The 16258-nt window shown below is 37.6% G+C and overlaps 1 protein-coding gene across 18 annotated transcripts in view; it reads right to left on the reverse strand.

Moving 5' to 3' along the window:
• LOC103673262 (ABI family member 3 binding protein) overlaps positions 1 to 16258 on the reverse strand; it is a 231995-nt gene that overhangs the window by 10003 nt on the left and 205734 nt on the right. For all 18 annotated transcript variants that reach the window (XM_040621162.1, XM_008702020.2, XM_008702019.2 and 15 more), the window contains one exon: positions 13164 to 13272. In XM_040621162.1, the coding sequence (XP_040477096.1) occupies positions 13164 to 13272 (109 nt within the window). The remainder of the gene's footprint in view (positions 1 to 13163; positions 13273 to 16258) is intronic.

Here is a 16258-nt window from a genome sequence, read left to right on the forward strand (position 1 = left end):
AGCACTCCTACTGGCTATATCCTGGGCCTAGCACAAAGAGAGCAGGCAAAAATGCCCATCTTTCAGTGTCTCTCTGAAGGGGGATTAAATACATAGTATCCCAGCTGCTATCTGAGGGTCCAGTTGATAATTAGCCTGCATCCAGGTGCTGATTGCAATTCTCACCTTTGGGACAATGATGGGTTTTGGAGTGCCTGCAGCTATGGGGAGCCACTAGCAACAAAGCAGGTGGCTTGGACAACCTCAGTGGTTTGAGGGACAACCAGGAACTTGGGCCGGGCTGATTCAAGAGATTCATTTGCTACACAAGACCATTCTATCAAGACTGGGTGAGGTGGCTATTTTATCTCATGTGCAGAAATGAATAAAGAATTAAGGAAATTGAAGAAACAGAGGAATATGTTCCAAACAAAACAAGGAAAATCTACAGAAACAGATCTCAATGATATAGGTAGTGATTTACCAGAGAGTTCAAAGTGATAGTTACAAAGATGCTTACCAAGGTCAAGAGACAAATGAATGAACAAAGCTAGAATTTCAACAAAGAGAGACTACTTAAAAAGTCATCAAACAGAAATCACTTAGCCAAAGAACACAATAACTGAACTGAAAAATTCATTAGAGGAGTTCAACAGCAGACTAGATGAAGTGGACCAAAGGATCAGCAAACTTGAAGACAGGGCAGAGGAATTCATCTAATCAGAGGAGCCAAAAGATAAAAGGATGAAAATGAGTGAATTTGCTAAGAGACATATGGGGCACCATCAAGCAGACCAAGATATGCATTATAGTGGTCCCAGAAGGAGGAGAGAGAAACGGGGAGAAAGCTTATGTAAAGAAATACTAGCTAAAAACTTCCTTAACCTGGGGAAAGAAACAGACATCAGATCCAGGAAGTCCAGAGAGTTCCATATAGGAGAATCTAAAGATATCCACACTGAGACACATTATAATTAAACTGTCAAAAGTTCAAGACAAGGAGAGAACCCAAAAGAAGCAAGAGAAAAGCACCTGTTTCATAAAAGGAATTTCCATAGTAGTATCAGCAGATTTTTCAGCAGAAACATTCACGCCAGAAGATAGTGGACCTGACATATTCAACACGCTAAAGTTAAACAAATAAAGAAAAAACTACCCAGCAAAATTGTCCTTCAGAATTGAAGGAGAGATGAAGAGTTTCCCAAACAAAAGCTGAGAATTCATCACCACTACACTGGCCTTATAAGAAATGTTAAAGAGAGTTCTGGCTGAAAATAAAGGATGTCAATTAGTTACAAGAAAACATATAAAAGTATAAAACCCACTGGTAAAGATACATAGTTATATACAGAATATTCTAATGTAATCATGGTGGGGCAAATCACTTATAACTCTAATGTGAAGTTTAAAAGAGGAAGCTATTAAAAATAACTATGCTGCAACAATTTGTTAATGATTATAACAATGTAAAAAAAGTAAATTTTGTTATCAAATACAACATGGAGAGGAAAGTATAAAAGTGTAGAGCTTTTACATGTGTTTGAAGTTGTTATTAGCTTAAAATACACTGACATAAATGGTTTGTGTAAGCCTCATGGTAACAAAAACAATAGCCTCTAAGTTGGTAGAGACACTTTGGAAAACAGTGTGGAGGTCCCTTAAAAAGTTAAAAATTGAGCTACCCTGTGATCCAGCAAATGCACTACTGGGTATTTACCTCAAAGATACAGACGTAGTGAAGAGAAGGGCCATATGCACACCAATGTTCATAGCAGCATTGTCCACAATAGCTAAATCGTGGAAGGAACCGAGATGCCCTTCAACAGATGACTGGATTAAGAAGCTGTGGTCCATATATACAATGGAATAGTACTCAGCCATCAGAAAGAATGATTACCCAACATTTGCAGCAACATGGACAGGACTGGAGGAGATTATGCTAAGTGAAATAAGTCAAGCAGAGAAAGACAATTATCATATGGTTTCACTCATTTATGGAACATAAGAAATAGCAAGAAGATTGGTAGGAGAAGGAAGGGAAGAATGAAGGGGGGGTGTAAACAGAAGGCGGAATGAACCATGAGAGACTGTGGACTCTGGGAAACAAACTGAGGGCTTCAGAGGGGAGGGAGGTGGGGGGATTGGGATAGGCCGGTGATGGGTATTAAGGAGGGCATGTATTGCATGGTGCACTGGGTGTTATACACAAATAATGAATTATGGAACATTGCATCAAAAACTGGGCATGTACTGTATGGTGACTAACATAACAAAATAAAAATTATTAAAAAACAAACTTTCACCTCTTTGGTTAAATTAAAAAAAAAAAACAACACCCCCCACAATAGCCTATATAGTAGATACACAGAAGATAAAGAGAAACCAATCAAAGCAAACCTCTATAGAAAATCATCAAATCGCAAGAGAACAAAAGAGGAAATAAAGGAACAAAAGAACTACAAAAAACCCAGAAAACAATGAAAAAATAGCCACAGTAAGTCCAAACCTACCAATAATTACTTTTAATGTAAATAGATGAAATTCTCCAATTCAAGCACAGAGAGCAGCTTCATGGGCAAAAAACAAGAACCAAGTAAATGCTGCTTATAAGAGACTCACTTCAGCTTTAAGGACACACACAGACTGAAAGTGAAGGGGTGGAAAAAGATATACTATTCAGATGGAAAGCAAAGGAAGCAGGGGTACCATTCAGACAGAAAATCATAATGAAACATTGGACTTATACGACACCCTGGACTGGAAAGGTCTAACAGACATTTACAGAACATTCCATATGAATACATATTCTCAAGCACACATGTAAAATTCTTCAGGATGGATATTTTAGGCCACAAAAAAAGACTTGAAAAAACTAAAGAAAACAAATCAAGCACTTTTTTTCTAGCCCTAATGGTAAACTAGAAATCAATTACATGAAGAAAACTGGAAAATTCACAAATATGTGGAGTTTAAACAACATGCTCCTGAACAACCAATGGGTCTAAGAAGAAATCAAAAGAGTAATCAAACAAACTGAGGGCTTCAGAGGGGAGGGGAGTGGGGGAATGGGATAGGCTGGTGATGGGTAGTAAGGAGGGCACGTATTGCATGGTGCACTGGGTGTTATACGCAACTAATGAATCATCGAACTTTACATCGGAAACCAGGGATGTACTGTATGGTGACTAACATAATATAATAAAAAATACTATAAAAAAAATCTTGAGACAAAAGAAAACGGAAATACAACATGAGATGCAGCAAAAGCAATTAGAAAAGGGAAATACATAACGATGAATGCCTACATTAAAAAGATATAAGATAAACAAACTAACTTTACAGCTCAAAGAACTACAAAAAAGAACAAACTAAGCCCAAAGTTGGTAGAAGAAAGGAAATAACAAAGCTCAGAATAGAAATAAATGAAATAGAGACCAGAGAAACAATAGAAAAGATCAATGAAACTAAAAGCTGGCTTTCCAAAAGATAAACAAAATTGACAAAACTTTAGAGTAGTTAAGAAAAAAGAAGACTCAAATAAATAAAATCAGAAATGAAAGGGGATAATCTATACGACCTCAATAGATTCAGAAAAGCATTAGACGAAATTCAACATACTTTCATGACAAAAACTCTCAACAAAGTGGTATGAAGGGAACATATCTCAACATAATTAAGGCCATAAATGACAAGCCCACAGCTAACATCATACCCAACAGTGAAATGCTGAAACCTTTCTCTCTCAATCAGGAACAAGACAAAGATGCCCACTCTTGCCACTTATATTTGACAATACTGGAAATCCTAACCAGAGCAATTAGGCAAAAAAAAACAAAACAAGAAAAACAAAACAAAAAAACAAAAAAACAAAAAAACAAAACCCAAATACTGGCCTCCAAATCAGAAAGGAAGAAGTACAACTATCTCTATTTGTGGATGACATGGTATTATATATAGAAAACCCTAAAGACTCTACCAAAACACTGTTAGAATAAACAAATTCGGTCAAGTTGCAGGATACAAAATCAGTATACAAAAATCAGTTTTATTTTTATACACCAACAATGAACTTTCAGAAAGAGAAATTAAGAAAACAATTCCATTTATAAGAGCATCAAAAAGAATAAAATACTTAGGAATAAATTTATCCAAGGAGGTAAAAAATCTGTACACTGAAAACTAAGAAATTCAAAAGGAATTGAAGAAAACACAAGTACATGGAAAGACATCCCATGTTAATGGATTAGAAGAATTAATACTGTTAAATTTTCCCTACTATCCAAAGCAATCTATAGATTTAATGCAATTGCTACCAAAATTTCAATGGCATTTTCCACAAAAATACCACAATGAATCCTGTCATTTGTATGGAACCACAGAAGACCCAGAATGGCCAAAGCAATCTTGAAAAAGAACAGAGCTGAAGGCATCATGGCCCTGGATTTCCAACTATAGTACAAAGCTTTAGTAATCAAAATTGTATGGTATTGGCATAAAAACAGATACATAAATTAATGGAACATAATAGCACAGAAATAAACTCACCCATATATGGTGAATTTATGACAAAGGAGACAAGAATATACAATTGGGGAAATGAACAGTCTCTTCAAATAAATGGTGTTGGGAAAACTGGACAGCTACATCTAAGAGAATAAAACTGGACCACTATCTTACACCATACACAAAATTAACTCAAAATGGATTAAATACTTGAATATAGGATCTGCAACCACGAAGCTAACGGCATAGGGGGTAATCTCCTTGACATCAGACTTGGCAATGATTTTTTTGATTTGATATCAAAATTAAAGGCAACAAAAGCTAAAATAAGTGGGACTACATAAAACTAAAAGGCTTCTGCACAGCAAAGGAAAGCATCAACACAAAGAAAAGGTAACCTATAGAATGTGAGAAAATATTTGTAAAACGTGTGTGTGTTAAGGGGCTAATATACAAAATATATAGGGAACACTAGCAACTCAATAGCAAAAAAGCAAGTAACTGAATTAAAAAAATGGGCAAAGGACCTAAATAGACATTTTTTCCAAAGAAGTTATACAGATGGCCAACAGGTACATAAAAAGGTGTTTGACATCACTAGTTGTCCAGGAGATGCAAATCAAAGGCACAATCAGGTACCGTCTCACACCTGTTAGGGTATCTATTAACAAAAAGACAAGAGGTAACAAATGCTGGTGAGGATGTGGAGTAAAAGAAACGCTTGCATGGTGTCACTTACATGTTGAATCTCAAAAAAAGTCAAACTCATAGAAATAGAGTTGAAAAGTGGTTGCCAGGGGCTGGGGGAAATAGATCTTGGTCAAAGGATACAAACTTTCAGTTATAAGATGAATAAGATCCGAGGATCTAATGTGTAACATTATCAACTATAGTTGATAACATTGTGCTGTATGATCGAAATGTGCTGGGGCGCCTGGGTGGCACAGCGGTTGAGCGTCTGCCTTCGGCTCAGGGCGTGATCCCGGCGTTATGGGATCGAGCCCCACATCGGGCTCTTCCGCTATGAGCCTGCTTCTTCCTCTCCCACTCCCCCTGCTTGTGTTCCCTCTCTCGCTGGCTGTCTCTCTCTCTGTCGAATAAATAAATAAAATCTTAAAAAAAAAAAAAAAAAGAAATGTGCTAAGAGTAGACTTTAAATGTTCTCACCATTGCCCCCAAATAGGTAAATACACAAGGTGATGGTTGTGTTAATTAAGCTGATTGGGGGGGGGGATCATTTCACGATGTGTATGCATATCAAATCATCATGTTGTATATACTTTAAATATCTTACAGTTTTGTCAATTATACCATAATAAAGCTGGAAAAAAAATTGAGAATGGTTGGTTCTGGGAAGTAGAATTTAGGAAGCGGAATGAACAGAATTCATTCAGTTTTTTTGTGAGGAAGAAATGAGATAACACCTACAAAAGCAAGGTGCTTGGTACATAGTAAGCGATTATAAACATTCTCTAGTATTAAATTTCTATGTCTAGAAAATCTTTTAAAAGCTGATTTTGTTATTGGGGAACTTGACAAACATTGCCATAGAACTCTCAAGGCAGAACTGTTCTGTATCTACGTACTTGCTTGTGGGGTTGTAAAGTTTATAATAAGGGTACAGCTAGTGCGTTATTGGGAAGAATAAAAATTCAGCAGATGAGTCCTTCTGTCTGCCATCAAAATAGCTCCATAGGCTAGGAAAAACATTAACAAAAAATTCTAAGATTTCAATTAAGAGTCTAGAAAGTGCTAAAACACTATTCCAGAGGAGTGGGATAACAGAGGGTAGAGTTTGAGAACAACTGTGAAAATCAGCGTAAAAACTAAATACCGATTCATAGAAAAGTGAAAAACCAGGGTTTCAAACAGTAGGATCTGTAGTTCATGGGGGAAACTGTCAGAGACGGGGACCCTCCAACCTGTAGGATCTAATCTGAACTAACTTTCAGATTTGGTTATAGGGTAGACACATTTTTCTGTCATTTCCTGCCTTCCCCTCCTTTCTTTCTCTCTGTAACAGTTTCCCTCTATTTTTGCCTCTAATAGAGATAAATTATAGTTTTCATTATTTGATGAACTTTTTACTTACATACTCCCATTGATTTAAAAGTTAGTTTTCACTCTAGCAAAAGTCTCAAACTTTAAGCAACCTGCCTTTTCTATAGAAAGACCACCCTTTATCTGCCTGTTGTTTGAGTGGTTTGGTTAGCTAATACTACCCCGATGTGGTCTTGAAATATTTGAGGCCTATTCAGGTAGGGCTTCAGGCAGGGGGAGAGAAATGGGAGAGCAGAATATGAAAAAATGAGTAACGAGCACTCAAACAATGAAAGAGAAATCCAATCAATCAGTTCTCCAGGCATTTCTGGATACCTGCCACATGTAGACATTGTACTGACCAAAAGGACAGAGCTGCAGGGACATTCATTAGAGGATAAAATAAGTCCTGATCAGGGACAGAGGGCAGAGGACCAGGGCATCAGCAGGCATCAACAGGCATCAGGTATCATCAACCAGCTGCCCAGTACGTCCTCAGGGACATTCTCGTATCTCCCATTTCTACAGGGACAAGAAATTCCAGATCTGGGCTGCACTCCAAGTCTACAGTGTTGCTATGCATTTCTGCCCCCCTCCCCTGACTAAGGAATTCTAAGTGAAAAGTAATGAAAAGAATATATTCATGTGAAAGAATAATTGCTCTCTTTATAGACTACTGGAGTTCCATGCTCTTAGCTATACTTTTGCCAGAAGAAAAGTTGCAAAACTGAGCAATCCCCTAAATTTCTTTCTTCAATGATGAAGCGATGGTCCTGCTACCCACACCTACAAGGAAAATCAATCAAGTGCCTAATGCTCTGCTCGTTTATTTTACTCCTTTCTACAAAGCCCATGAGAAAAGATGTTGAACAGTTAATACAGAATCTGCAGAGACCGGAATTTCACAGAACACCATGAATACGGGCATAACGGCTACTCCACATGCTGCTTTTGTGCGGCCAGAATTATAGTTTATGAGAAGTTGCTGCCTCTATTCCCATTTACTTTTAGGGCCAAGATTTTATTAAATCAAACAACATCAACGATAGTCCCGAACTGCCCTCGCTGTCAGCGATAGGAAACTTCAGTGTGCTTTAGTTTTAGAGGAAGAACTGTTCTCCAGAAACTTCCCGGGCTACAGAGGACAGAAGTACATGAGTACATTAAGTGAACTTGATTTATATCTTAATTACCAGACAGACTACATTTTCCATAGGAAATTGCCAGGCCACATGTGTATCAGGCACACACAACGGATTCTTCAGTTTTTTAGTCAAGTTAGGAGAGAAGGGCCCATGTGAAGAGATTATGGAGCTTTTCGTCTTTTCCGTGTAGCGACTGTGTGTCCATCTGTGTTGTCCAGCCTGTTCATCAGGAAGAACCTAGCCTATCAATGGAGTATCCAAATGTGTGCTAGAAACAATCTGTCTGAAAACAAACTGCGGACCACAGATAGAGATTCAAAGAAAAATGGTTTATCAGGACGTTCTACTTGCTGTCATACTTAACCTAGATTTGGGGTTTATTTTCAGTGCCAGTTTCCCACTGATTCTGTGATATCTTTGGATAGCATAAGAATTTCTCATTTTAGAAGTGGGAGAGACTTGGAGATCAATTCGTTACTTCATACTTCCTGGTCCCTTAAGCAGCGGTATGAGACTTCATGTCCGACACCTACTTTATCAGTTCTTCTGTTCCCCGAACTAAAAATAACCATAGTGGTCTTTGCACGCAAAGTGGTTGGCTGCAGATAGGAGAGGCTCCTCTTAGTACTTTTCTTTTTCTTTCGGCTCAACAAGAGCCGCACATTGAGGTTTCATGGGGGAAATAAATGGAAAATAAATATTGGGGAGTGGGCTAGTTGGGTACTGATTCCACATATTGATATTTTCTTTGTATTTTAGGGGTAGGCGGTGAGAGAGGGGGTCCTGGAAAGAAAGAGATGGAGTTGCCGCACAGCGTGTGCCTCTGTTAGTTCATCTCTCCTGCTTCACCTGATGATTCCACACCACATCTCCTCCTCCCCATGCAAAGACACGACCAAAGCCCACCGAGGTTGCAAGCATTTGTTGGCAAGGCTGGGGTAGTCCCTACTGTGTCACCTTTGGAACTGCAGCCAGGTGCCCCAGAGCAGCCATGGGGCTCCACTCTATAGATAGAAACATCTCATACCAGTGTGTAGCCAAATTCTCCTGCAGCAAGACAGCTGTTGGCTGGTCCCTCCCTGTGGTCATTTTTTGAGCTTCTGCAAAGGAGATAAAAACCTGGCTACGTGGTAACAACAGGCCAGGAGAAGGTTGGCATACAGGGTGAGAGGAAAAAGGTAACACAGTCCACTGTACTTTTGGTTCTAGACTCCTTGGAATTTTTAACCTAAAAAGCTCTGGGGGTCTATTTTCTCTGCATTGATTCTTTTGGGTTAAAAGTTCTATCGTCAAGCTCTACTCCTCCCGTCCCGGTGTGTAACAAATGGTCAGCCAGTAATTATCACCTTTTTTTAGATCTCATGTTTTTCAGTCAAGACAAATGATGAAAAATGCTCCTAAAATAAATTATATACATGTGTCTCCTGAAATTGGAACACAGCTACAGTAATTCTTTCAAAAGTTATTATCTCCTAGCTCTTCAGAGAGGGAATTCCAGAAGCTCACAGAGGGGTGGTGGTGGTGGTGGTGGTGGTGGTGGTGGTGGTGGTGGACTTTAACAGCTATAATTCAAAGTTTGCCTATTGGGAATACAATTTTCCCTGAGCACTAAAATGTGACTAAAGTCATTCTTTATAGGTAATAAAAACCACCTGGTGGCTGCATCCTGTACATACTTCCTCTTTATTTTACAGCGTGTCTTTTATTAGCATTAATCTTGGATCATGGTTGGGGCAGAAAATATATAATGGAAAGAAATCTTGCTTTAACAACATAAGATAGTATGGAAAAAGCTTGCATAAAAAAACCAAAAGCTAACAAACCCACATTTGGCACTCGTAATTTTATTATTCTGACCAACCCTGTCAGTAGTAACTCGGAGGACGACTTGTAATTCGCCCAAGCCATACCCGTGGCCTTGACTGGGAGGAGCAATACCTTTGCTGCTCTTTCTTTTCTTGCCAGTCTGTCCCATTCAATTATATCCTTTACCATCAAGGTCTAGTATCAAGTATTCTGTGAGGCTTTCTCTCCTCTTTTAAATTGCAAGACTTCAGTAGGTCCTACGTGATCTTTTATGCTGTTTTACCATGCTTTCCAGTTGTTTCATGGGTGTTACTTTTGTTTTCCCAGGTGCTTCTGGCTTCAGAAATCTCAAATTAAATGAAATAATTCAACTTCATTTTATTCTTAACTCATTATTTTGATTAATAGGGGTTTCAACTCATAATAGTTCAGTTGAAAACGTTTTTTTTCTTGTCTGTTAAATGAACAAATTAATCTCTAGCATACCTTTAAGAGAGCACAGACTGCATTCCCACTCACGGGGACTGAACTACCTGACCACCACAAAGTTCCACAAATTGTAGACTAAACAATTTTCATCAGAGCACCTTTATATTCATGTGTATCATATCTGTCCCAAATGGGGAAATGTTTTCAAACTGCTGAAATGCAACTTTAAAATCATGACCCATTAGGGACTCGCAGTATAGTCCTGGTCAAATCATAGATATGAATATTAACAATCCTTTTTTTTAAACAGTCCTTATAGCTGAAAGGATTTCATTCAATTATACCAATAAAATAAGCCAAATAAATACACTTAATGACCCCAAAAACTTATGCCGACTGGCAAAACTGGCATGGGATTCTGATTTCAGGGATTCCTAAACTTAATATTATTTTTTCCCAAAGACAAATCCAGAAAGAGCCTCCTTTGGGCTTTGCTTATCTTGAGATTTGGGTAGTTGTAGGGGTCCCTGTTCAGAAGGCCCATCAGGCCTTCACAAGACAGAAGTGACAGGAAAGACACCTACGCCATGGCGGGATAAAAGGCACAAGGCTATAAACTCCAGAAACAATTAGTGTAAGTCCTATAATTGAGGTAAACTCCAGAAACAATTAGCATAAGTCCTACGACAACTACAGCCAGAAGCTAGACATGAACTCCATGACTAATTAGTCCTGTGATTCCAGAATGAAATGCAACTTAGCCCAGGGGTCCTCTTCTCTTATGCACCTATTTGGCCAATTAGGCAAGATGCCAAAATGGCACTCTTGCAAGACATTAACAAAAAGTTTTTGTTCGATTTATTCTACCAACTGTTCCTCATTGTAAGTGACTCTAGTACCAAAAGTGATTACTCCAACTAAATCAAAGTCATAACAATACTTTAAAAAAAAGTTGGAGCAAGTCACTCCCAGTTACCATCTTTCTGGGTCTCCCCATCTGTTGACCAAGGTCCCTGATCTGGCGCAGAATGCCCTCCACAGCCTCTTGTTGCTTCCACTGCCTCTGTCCACTTTTTACCCCTTTCACTGGGGAAAGCAGCGGACTCTCCACTGTACACAACCATGCCATTTGGGCCTCTGCACTGACGTGGACTATTGTCTCTGGTATTTCTTTCCCCACCACAGTTACGTAGCTAGCTCCTTCCTACACATTCTTCAAGCCTGAGCCCAGTTGTCACCTCCTCTAGGAAGTCTTCCCAACTTCCCCAGACTTTGTCAAGTGCCACCCACTCTGCGTTCCCCTTGCAACTTGTACATATTTTTTCCAGAGCTCTCACCACTTTGTATAGAATGATCGGTTACTGACTGCCGACCCCACTACCTCAAGCTCCGGCACCACATTTATTCATGTGTGTAGTCACAACACCAACCACACTGCTGACACTTAACAAATCTTAGCTGAATGGAAACACACATCTTTTATAAACAAATCAGGCTTAAAAATGTCACTGAAATAATTATTTTCTACTTCTGATCATGACTAATAGGTGAACTCTGAGAAGATTTGAGGATCGCCTAATTCAGAAAAGGAACACAATGAACATTTAGAAATTAGATACTTTTAATATGCTTTTCAATGTATTAAATGAAATAAAAAGCAAGAAATTGGAAACCATCCACATTCTGTAAGCCCAAATCCACCTTTTAAAAAGTCCAAACTAAATAACTTTTTCTTTTTTACTCTTTCCTTAAATAATTAGGTTAAAAATAGTCTCTCTCTCCCTGTTAATCTCACTAAGGAAACAGAACCAAGATCATCAAATAGGCTTTTACTGAAATACATGCTTATTTTGGCTACCTTAAATCCTTTAAAAAAAATAGCAGTTGTAAAATTTTCCATATTACAGCTCAAAATAGAGAACTTTAAAGAAAAAAATGCTTGTGGAAAGTATTATATTTGCACTATAGGACTACAGTTTATACACAGCAAACCACCTAGAATGAACTAGATGCTTTCTTTTTTCCTAAAAAGATTAAAAGAGGTTCTTTGTTATCAGAACTAAAATAGGCTCTTTTGAGGGTCGTATTCAATATCTGGTTCAATTCAATCAACTGATGACAATGAAAGATATAAATAAAACATATGAACAAATTTCTAATGCTGGAGTTCCAGTCTTTGCCTCTGCTGATCTTTTTAGATATCAAGAAACTTTATCAACCTATGAAATATTCAATCTGGAAAGATTCCTGATTGTGTCTCTCTGAAAACGGATCTATGTGGCTTGCTGTACTTGAACTTAAGATGTGAGGGTGTTTTCATTTTAACTGAAAGCACAGACAGCTTATCAAACAGTGTTCTGGAGTTTGAGAAAAGAAATTGATTTTCCACAGAGAGTGCTATTTAGTCCCAAAATGAATTTAGTACATTGGCTTTATTAAGGAAATGCTTGGCTGTATCCATTCAAGAATCTCCTTGAGTAATAAACTTGATGATTTAGCCATGTAAAACAAAACAAAACAACCTTCCCTATTACATTGCTAGAAGTGTGTAAGGTCCTTATTTTTCTTGCAATACAATGAGCTGATAAAATATTGGGTATTTTAGATTTAAAAAGAAATGACAAAACCATACAGTAATATAAAAAACCTGGTACCAATGTGTAATAAGAGGTGCCAAGAAAAGTCTTTTTTTTATTGTAGAGAATTGCTAATACTATATATTTCTATTTTCAAAAATTGATTCTCATTTGTTTGTGATAAAAAGACCCCAACAGCAAAGGACTGCTATGCCAGGGAATGGTCTGTAGTTATTTGAAGCATTAACGATCACAAATTTTCATCTACATCTGTTACATAGCTTTTATTTCCTTGCCCTCCTCTTGCCAGCAGGTCAGCCAAATTCTTCTGTTTTCAGATTGAGTTTACATCATACACACTCCAGTTGTGTCTGGTCTACAGACCTTTCCTTCTCTAAATTTTGGTACTTAACATCAACATTTGGTATTAATGACCTTCTATGTTTCAATGTTCTCACCTAGAATGCTAACTTACAAGACCACCTTGTCGGCTCTTGTGTCCCCACCAATAACTTGTGTATTTGCAAAACATGACTCTAGAGGTATCTACTGCTGTGCACAGTAAGCCAAAGAATGAAATGCAAACTAAACCGTCCCTTAAGACAAAGACAGACGATGTCATCTCATTCCTTTGTTACAACTTTCACACTCTCAGAATTCACCTGTAACAGCACAGGTGGCTTACCTTGTATCTGGTTTTAGATTTTCTACTGTGGAGAAGGTTTGATTTGTAATTTGAATGGACTTGTTCTTTCCGCTGAATGACCCATTTTCTCTGGATATAACTTCATATTCTGAAAAGTGAAAAAGCCAACAAATACTTGTCTTTACATCCCAGCTGATTTCATTGTTCTTAAGGCTAACAGCATCATAAAGTCATTCTCATAAAAGTGAGCAATTTAGACTGCAGTTCTTGAGGCCTACTGATCTTACACATTAGCAATTTCCAGATGGGGGTGGTGAGTGGATGATGAAGGTCCCAAAGCATTTTGGGAGTTGCTCATTGACCATTTCTGCTTTCCCTTTACTGGAATACAGAAGTCTTGGTAACTGTGAAGACTGATGACAGCTTTGGACTGGTAACCAGTGATTTTGCTAGGCAAGTCGGACAGTCTGCTCTCGTTGGAACGCTCAGTATGGGGGAAAGCAGTGTATGAGAAGTGGTACTTGAGTAGAAGCCACGTTTCTTTCTCTATGGAGCTTTACTATATAGCTGGGGAAAAGGCCACTGCATTCATGGTGCTGCTACAAAAAAAAATTGGGTTTAAAAATCATGTAGCAAATAATAGTTAACCAAATAATGAATGAGAGTTCATTATTCTGAACTATAGAGTTATGGGATTTTTGTACCTATTGCTTATGTAAGTTACAAAGTTTTGTACCTATTGCTTACATATGCCTTCCTGATAATTATCCTTTTTAAAAAAACTATGACCTTAAAGTATGCATAACGATCTCCATAAATGTCACTTAAAGGCAATGTTTCTATGAACTTGCAGGACTAACCAAGAGAAAGACTTTCAGATTAAGAACATAATTTATAAATTTGTTAGTTGCTTTTCCCTGCTCTCAATTGGGGTTTAGTTTAATGTATGTGACAAGATCATGCAGAGGATTAAAAACTCAAAAAACAACAAAGAACAACAAACCCCACTCAAAATACACGAATGTAGCCATCAGGGAAAGTGAGAAGGCTGCAAAGGCAAGTTCCTGGGGATTTCTGCTATCAGCACTGAGACCAAAGGTGGGAGAGGGAGACTGGAAATAAAACTGAAACTATGAAAGACCGAGGAAGATATAATCACCAACCTCAATTTGGGAAGAAGTTTTAATGGTATATTTAAAAATCGAAAAAGGAGGATAGCTCTTTCTTAATAATTTTGTATGACCACCCTTCCAAAATTCCAAAATTAAACTAGAAGGCACTGGCCATTGTATCTGGACGCATTAGTGCAGCTACCAAAGGACTAAGGGCTGGTATTTAGTATTTCCTTCCTCAAACTCTTCTATTCCCAACCTATCTCCCAGTTGGCTTTCTGTCCTCACAGACGGTGGGAAGGGAGGGAAGGGGAGGGCCCTGAATTCAAATATACCCATTTTATATCTTTTTCTCAGCTGTGAAGCAATATTTACTAGAAAAAGATGGGAATAATCATAATGGAAGTAAAACTGATTTTTTAAAAATGGAAACTGCTTGTTGGATACAGGGTTAGATGCTTCTGATATGAGGGACTGAAAACACTCATGACTTTTCTATTAAAGGGCATGGTAGGGGCTAGTTAGTCCTCTCCAAAAAAAAAAAAAAAAAAAAGGAAACTGCATGGCTCAATGAAAAGAGACAGACCAAGCCACTTGCCTTGATCTCAGTCTCAGTTTTCCCATCTGTAAAATGTCAATAATATCTCTTCATAGTGTTGTTGTTGGGGAATAAATTAGGAATATATAGAAAGTGCTTAATAGTATTTTGCATTTTTTTTCCAACAGGTGGTACCTATTATTGCTGTTGCTTTTATTATCCCTTATCATCCCTGAGTTGTATTTTGAAACTAGGGTCACAAAAACTTGAAAGATTCCAATTGGAAAGATTCTTAGTCACTGAAAGAAAAAATTATATCACTCTCCAGTTGACTATGCATGAAAGCAACCACCTTCCAAAAAACATCTTTGGCATAGGATACTTCTCATTGACTATGTAATATTCTTTTTAATCTTATCCCAGGCTCTTAGTACTAGAAACTCTTACTGCATATCTTCTCTAATTTTCTTTTGACTCATTTTTAAGTGCTCATTTAATACTATTTTTATTCTGAAAGACCCAAACAAGTTTTCAAAATATAGAATTTATTTTCATAAATAAAAAAAAATAGAATTTCTCTTAGAATTCTAGCTTTTGAATGTATATTCTTGGGCTTTGTAAATATATCCTTCATTTATAATGTTTTAAAGCAATCATAGCTTTTTCATAAGTCCACCAACGCCATAGAAATGGAATATTAATGTTTGGAATGAACATCTATAGACATATTCTGAAGGTAAAGACAGATACTTAGTATGTGTCCATATTTCTTACCATATTTTAAAATATGGAAAAAAATTAAAATATGGGCTTTATAAATTCCTTAACAGTAAAGATACAAGGAATTTATAAAGAACTAACACTGAATAACTGGTATTTTTCCTCCTCAGAGGGTATTACTGCCCTATTAAGAGAACATTTACTTAAAAGAAAAAATCCTATTTATTATTAAGATTGGAAAATTAGAGTTTGGTCATGAAAACAGAGCATGAAAATAATAACGGTGACACTATTTCTACCAGTCCCACCATTGCTACTACTGACAAACATTAATTTAACAGCTTTTGACTAATGCTGCCGATTTAAATTCTGTTTAATTGTATCCTCATAGGGGCGCCTGGTGGCTCAGACGGTTAGGCATCCAACTCTTGGTTTTGGCTCAGGTCATGATCTCAGGGTTGTGAGATGGAGCCCCCACATTGGGCTTCAGGCTCAGCAGGGAGTCTGTCTGAGATTCTTTTCCCCCACCTTCTCCCTCCTCCTTCCCTCTTCCCCCAGCTCAAGCTCTAAAATTAAACAAATAAATAAACAAACAAACAAATAAATAAATAAAATCTTAAAAAAAAATTCTTTCTCCCTCTCCTTCTGCCCTTCCCCCATCCCTCTCTAAGAAAAATTATCCTTAGTTGATAGCAGTGGGAGTTATTATTATTATTATTATTATTACAAATAAGGAAACTAAAGCAAAGAGGTTAAGTTGCATA

This window comes from Ursus maritimus, unplaced genomic scaffold (genome assembly GCF_017311325.1).
Source record: "Ursus maritimus isolate PB19 unplaced genomic scaffold, ASM1731132v1 scaffold_4, whole genome shotgun sequence".
Classification (NCBI taxonomy): Eukaryota; Metazoa; Chordata; class Mammalia; order Carnivora; family Ursidae; genus Ursus; species Ursus maritimus.